At 29.6% G+C, this 6,596-nt stretch overlaps 1 protein-coding gene across 5 annotated transcripts; it reads left to right on the forward strand.

The window, feature by feature from the left end:
* The first annotated feature begins 563 nt into the window (after positions 1 to 563).
* Positions 564 to 6,596, forward strand: LOC145185696 (synaptotagmin-like protein 4). 5 transcript variants are annotated; one of them, XM_090098807.1, is made up of 6 exons: positions 564 to 789; positions 893 to 1,038; positions 4,523 to 4,651; positions 5,320 to 5,571; positions 5,653 to 5,762; positions 5,861 to 6,596. In XM_090098807.1, the coding sequence occupies exons 3-6, from the start codon at positions 4,533 to 4,535 to the stop codon at positions 6,256 to 6,258; spliced, it is 879 nt and encodes a 292-aa protein (XP_089954933.1). In that variant the 5' UTR covers positions 564 to 789; positions 893 to 1,038; positions 4,523 to 4,532; the 3' UTR covers positions 6,259 to 6,596. The 5 variants fall into 5 exon arrangements, with proteins under 5 accessions (XP_089954933.1, XP_089954932.1, XP_079917808.2 ...); XM_090098806.1 differs by having other exon boundaries at positions 564 to 1,038; XM_080061682.2 differs by lacking the exons at positions 564 to 789; positions 893 to 1,038 and adding an exon at positions 3,472 to 3,856.

A 6,596-nucleotide genomic window follows, 5' to 3' on the forward strand; every position in this document is an offset into this window, starting at 1 on the left:
AACAAAAAATAATAATTTTCAAATCAAACTTTAATATAAAAAGGGATGTTCTTGTGAATAGTAGAACGCCTGTAACCCGATAATAACCTCTCTTTAACAATCAAATGAATAGATGTGAACAACTTTTTTGTTTACGTTGATTTCGTTTGATAGGTATGAGACTGAGATGGTTTAATGGTATCGGACTGACAGTGACTATGGGGAGGGTTAGATATTTAAGGAGTTACGCATTTTGTTAAACGATAAATTTGATTTTCATTTTATTTTAATCATCATCAGCATCATTAGTGACATCATATCTTAAAAATAATCTCCTGCAAATTTCGCTTAGTCAGTTCTTGTTGATATTACTCAGAAAAACTGGCAGATGCGTAGAAGCTTTTGTTCTTTGGGTTAGTAAAACTTAATGAAAGGTTTTTTACAATTTCTCTGATAAGTTAAGTAAATTAAAAATATAGCAATAAAAAAGACTCTAATATTTAAGTGTTTCTGGTAGGTTTCTTTCGTAGCTAAATTTTTTTTTTCACCAATTTGGATTTAAGCGTTTTTACATTTGGTGGTGTCTGTGGAGAAAAAGTACAATAGAAAACCCGAATGTGTTTTAGATGAAGAACGTCAGAATTACTTTCGGAGAACAAAGACATTGTTCATAATTTATTTTTTCAGCTGATTTTATAAAATAGAAAACAAACTTAAAATAATGCGCTTTTCTTTGGAAAAATTTCTCTGCAAATCTAAGTAAATAAATCACAAAGCGATAAAAGCCACAGAAACACCTCGGGCTTTACAGTAAGAATTTGCCAACCGCAAAACTCTTTTTATTAGCTAATTTTCACTTTGATTTAAAGCGGTTCATTGTTTAATATGAGATGTTGTTACTGGTGTTTTCAAGGTTATAAACGTAGTTGGTGTTATTGAGGTTGCTGGGGTTATCAAGAGTGGTTTTGGTACTGTTGTGGTTATTCTTCTTCTTGTTGAAAGACTTTCGTGTGAGCTTTAGAAAAATTGTCTTCTCACTTTTCCACTCTACTTTCAAATGTAAGTATGTCAACTTTTCTTATATGTTTCGTATTAAGATACCTATTCACACAATTTAATGCTTTTTATCCAAACGGGAACCAACGTAATAATTATCTTTATCTATTTACATAGGACATTTCTTTTTCTTAAGATGTTCTCTGTTAAGTTTTATTACTTCAAGCAACTTTCAACCTGACTTTATAACAAAGCTTTATAGCAAGAGTGCTTTTCCAAAAACCTTTTTTAAAAATTTATAAATGAAATTGAATTCACAAGGGATTGATTTAATGCCTTTTTATTGGAACTTTTTTGACAAAAGACCTCCAACTGCGTTCAATCTGTGTTTGATTACTTTCAAAATAAACATTTTGCGCTGACTACACATAACAACTAGGAGATGATATTTAGCATTTCATTTTGGTGCCTCCATTCATCGTGCACTTATACACACACACATACACAATATATATATATATATATATATATATATATATATATATATATATATATATATATATATATATATATATATATATATATATATATATATATATATATATATATATATAAGATATAGTAAATCGTTTACAATATCCTTTCATGATTTCCATTTTTCTTACTCACGCAAAAAAATCTGAGTTTAACCAAATATTAACTGGAAGGTTTTTGGCGTCGCTTAAAGAATTACAAACGTTATATTGCTTAGGTTTTTTTTAAAGATAAATCAAAAAAATAACTGACACCTAACCTGCTGTTTATTCTTTTTTAAACACCGCTATTTCAATTTTACCGATTGTGGCTAATTGATTCTAAACTATAAAAATGTTTTATTTCTCACATGATATCATACACTCTTAACAAGACTGCATGCTAATGAAAAGTGGTAGCAATAATCGAGGTCATTTCCTTAAACACGGAGTAAATAACATAAAGGCGTGATTATTTTATGAATCAGTATTGCGGCAACAGTCAATAAACTCAAAAGAATAAAAAGTTTTCTTTTGAATGGGAAATTTTTTATAATAAAAAAAAAAAACGCAACCGTTACTACTTTTAATTAATCGCCGTTAAAACTTTAAAAATCCAACTTCAAATTAAGGTTAATTTTTAATGTTGGTTCAACCTTCCCATTTCAACTCTTTATGTTAGTTCAACCTCTTCATTCCGACTTTTTTTAATGTCGGTTCAACCTCTTCATAATGACTTGTCAAACATTGCACTAACTTTCATAAAAACTTTGAACTATGAGATTCATTTTAAACAAAGCTGACGCTGATGTTAAGTTTTGAATTTTAAAACCTATTCAAATTGAAATTGTAACATCGGTATTCTATTCTTTCGGTTTGTGACATTTTTGAACTTTGATGCTGCCAAATAATTACAAAAAAAGCTTTGTGTATTACTAAAAAGCCGTAATATGATGTAGGCAATTGGTCTCCTAATTGTTTGATTAAGACAAAGAAATTGTATTTGAAAAAAATTTGATTCTGGTTAAAAATCTAAAAAAAAAAAAAAAAAAAAAAATCTGTTTTCTGATTGGTCAACAATTTATATAATTTTGTCATAATATAAAACAATGTATAAACTATACACTTCAAATACTCAAATGACTCAATTGATTACGAATAATCATGACATTATGTAACTTTTTTTAATTTTTCATATTTTCAGTTTGTCGATATACATTTAACTATCCCATTAAAACTTGCCAAATTTCAAAGGTGCTCATAGATACATTATTTTAAATGAGAGGCAGGTGGATGGGCAGTAAGGAGGGGGAGGGAAGAGGGAAACCAGCATAGGTTGAAAACAAGTGAGCACAAGAAAATAAATTTAAGTGTCAGAAAAAAGTTTTATAAGTGGTAAAAATTCATTATTACTGCTAGTTGCAATAGCTTCATTAAATAAGGCTAACTTGGATTTTTCTTTTTTTCTTTTGTAGTATTAAAAAGTTTTCTTAGTGTCACTTCCGGACGATATTCCCATTTGGAATAAGTCCGGAAGTGACACTGAGAAAATATTTGTATGATTTGAAAAAAAAATTTTTTAAAGCATTTTCGGCAACCTTTGGCAACCTTTTCTAACGCATTCAAATCGTTATTAAGTTTTTTTAAATTTAGTCTTTTTGGAAATCCAAAGAGGCATTAATATTTCTTTCCAATCATTAAGCAAATATTTAAAAAAAAAAGCAATTGAAAGTTTACGAATGTTTAGACGTTTTCTTCTTTTAGTCCGCAATGTTTTTTAATGTTGGTCTCATTATTTCAAATGTCAGAATATTAATTGCCAGAAAATATTCTTTCTGAAAGTAGTGATAGTGGAATAATAAATATTTCAGAACCAAAAAAAGATCAGATATACTTTTACCGTCATATGGATACGTGTTTGCATATTAAAATGTATTGAATGACTCGTATTTGCCATTACTAGTAATCTTATATAATTTCAACAAAAACATCTCAGCTACGTAAACACTTAACGTAGCTAGCTAGCAGTAGGAACTTAATTGAACAATTTTTTTCAGCGTTTTTTACATTCAACGGAATGAATTATTTGTTAAGTTGGACTAAATCACTCTCTCATTACGAAACAATTCCTTCCTCTAATGTCTTACATCGGAGCAGACAATATTTTTAAAAAAAGAATTTCATCTGAAACAATAGTTCAACCGGATAATACAAAGATCTAATTTCTATTTAAATGTTTTATGCATTTTTATCGCGCAATTACCATTAGTTAAATCCAAAACTGAAAAGTGTTTACATGAAGATTTCATCTACTTGTCAATAATTTTTTTTTTAAAATTCCGACAAGAAATGTTACGGAAAAACACTGTGTAAGTTTTCGTAGTTTTGTTCGGTTTTATCGTTAGTTGATTTAGATTACCTATTTAAGTTATATGTACCAAATAAACATCTTTGTATATATGCTGCAGTTTTTGCATAAAGTGTTCAAGATAAAAATGATCTCTTTAGTTCATCTCCGTGTAAATAATTTAAAGATTTACTGAGCAAAACCTACAAAAATCATTCTGCACTTTTACTAAATAATACTTGTCCATTATCGTCATATTTAGAAAAATAAAAGCTGTAACTTTGGTAATTAATTTCATTCATTTAAAACACAAATAGCACTACAAAAGTGTCGGATATTAGCGCTATAAAGCGTTTCTTTTACAAAAACAAAACTCGGTGTGTTTGAAGAGAAGTTTTGCAAAGCTCAGTTTTTAGAATAAATAAACACAAACGCACAATATAGGTATGAACGCATTAATTTATCACTTAAAAATTTAAAATTTTATTTTGGCGTGGAATTACTGGTTATTTGTTGTTAAAGTTACTGTTTATTTAATATGGACACATAATGAAAAGTGTGTAGTAATCAGGAAATCGAAGAAAAAGGTTTTTTTTTCTTTTTTGTTTTAATGTTTTAAAAATGTTTAATAGAGTAAAACATGAGCAGACGAAATAATTTAATAAATCTGGTAAGAATGGTTATTTAGAGAATCAAGAATGCCTGATTGCTCACGACATGTTGATGTTTCTCGACTGACACAAGATGAATGTAGTCATATAATAAATGTTATCGGAAAGGATATTTTAGTTAGAAAAACTGAAGCTGAACGAGTTAGGTAAGCACCAAAGGTTTCGTACACAATTTTTTTTTTACTCAAAAAATTTCGTTTTGATGTAAAGCAACTCGTAAGCCCTTTTAACGGCTTTTGAATTGCTATTCTTAAATTTTATTTGTATAAATAAATCCACTTATTCTGTATACGATTAATTGCTGAAGTGTCCCGATTATAGTCTTTTAACATTTTTTTTTATACCGTTACCCTTTGTTAACTATTTTTCTGTAACACCCACACTATTTTCAAACATGAATTATGCGGGAGACTTAAAAACGATTTTCATTTTTTCATCCAACTAACCGCATTTCAGAGGAAAATTTTTAATTTTTTTTAAAAAAGTTTAATGCTTGCTCTCCAATTTAAAGCTTACAAAACAGTGAGCGGAAAAAATGAGGGCCTAAAAAAAAATAACAAAACAAACAAATTACGAATCTGAACTCATGACAAACATTTCTGTAATCTGAACTCTTGCCAAGTTACTGTTATCTTTGATTTTTACGGATTGTTTTCAAAAAGTTTCCGATCTTTTTGCTTTTTAACCATTCTGCTACCATTCTAAACCACTATCTTCTACCAATCTAAATCTTCTTCAATAATTATCATCGTCCTCTTAGCATAACCATCATGCATCAGCATTTATAGTTTTAATTGTTTTCATTTTTGCTTAGTGAGCTAAACAAAAACTTAGAAGACTTTCGACGTTCGATACTTCTAGCCAACATAAGTCGTAAAAAGCGTTTTCCGTATGACGACTTTTGTTTATGTGGTAAACATATGTTCACTTTCTGCTTCTTTATAAATGGAGAAGAGTGTGCATCGTGTGAAAACTACTGCTGCACTAAATGTAGGCAAACAATTGTTTACAATGGAGAGTACGGGATGGAGGAGTTTTACATCTGTTACTTATGCTGTAAGAGAAGGTAAAGGCTCCCTCCTTCTCCAGATCTATTAACTTAATAAGTTGAATGTAAATGATGCATCTTTTAACTTTTTTTTTTTAGAGAAATAAAGCGAAAGACTATGTCATGGTTTTACGAAAATACTGAAAAACGATTTAAAAGATTTGGCAGCTCAAAAGTACTTCGCGCTATATACAAAGAAAACAGTACAAGTAAGTTTATTTTTTTTTTTTTTCATACCATCAAATCGTTCACAAATAATATTAACACTCTGTCATCTTATCGTTTACCCGTTCATTTATCTTTTTAGTTGAGCCAAGAGTAATTACTTTACTGGCGTTGTGTAGAGAACTTCAACCTGCAAAACGTGTATCGTTTCGTGAAATAAGACGCAAAGTAAGCTCGTCAAACTTCTCGCTCGATAGTAGTTATCCTTCATCCGTGTCTGAGCAAGTTGACTATAGACTAAGAGAACGCCAGCTCAAAATGCAACAGACCAGTAATTGCCAATTGACAGAGTCGCTAACTTGTAATAATTATAAAATTAGTAAAAAAAAAAGCAGTATAGAAAACTCTTTGGATGAGGGTGAACCCTTCAGCGCTAAAAAGAATATCAGGAGTGTTATAAAAATAACAGATGATCCTGCGCCTGTTTTACACTTTACCCTATACTCACCGGTCGGTTCCTCTGAAACATCAAATATGTAAGGTTCTGCAATTAAGTTTCGCCAACTTCGTTGAAAGTTAACCAGTCCACAAGATTATTACTATACACATCGTAGTAATATATTTCATGAAGTTTTTTATAAATTTGGACTGTGAAAAATACGATCACCTGTTGTTGGTCAATGAAGTAGTAATAGTCTATAAGATCAATTGTTAGACGTCTATTAGATTAGTTTGTGATGATTTCTCAAAGAACATTTTATAGTTGTTCATCTGGACCTTACTCCGCGTTTTATATTTTAAATTGGTGTTTGCGAGTTTTTTTTCTTTTTTTTTTTTGTTGTTCTTTTCTGATGAAAATAAAAAGCACCCAGTTTTAA

This window comes from Hydra viridissima, unplaced genomic scaffold (assembly GCF_058129835.1).
Source record: "Hydra viridissima isolate aposymbiotic clone 2 unplaced genomic scaffold, HvirCarnegie_v1 scaffold_9, whole genome shotgun sequence".
NCBI lineage: Eukaryota > Metazoa > Cnidaria > Hydrozoa > Anthoathecata > Hydridae > Hydra > Hydra viridissima.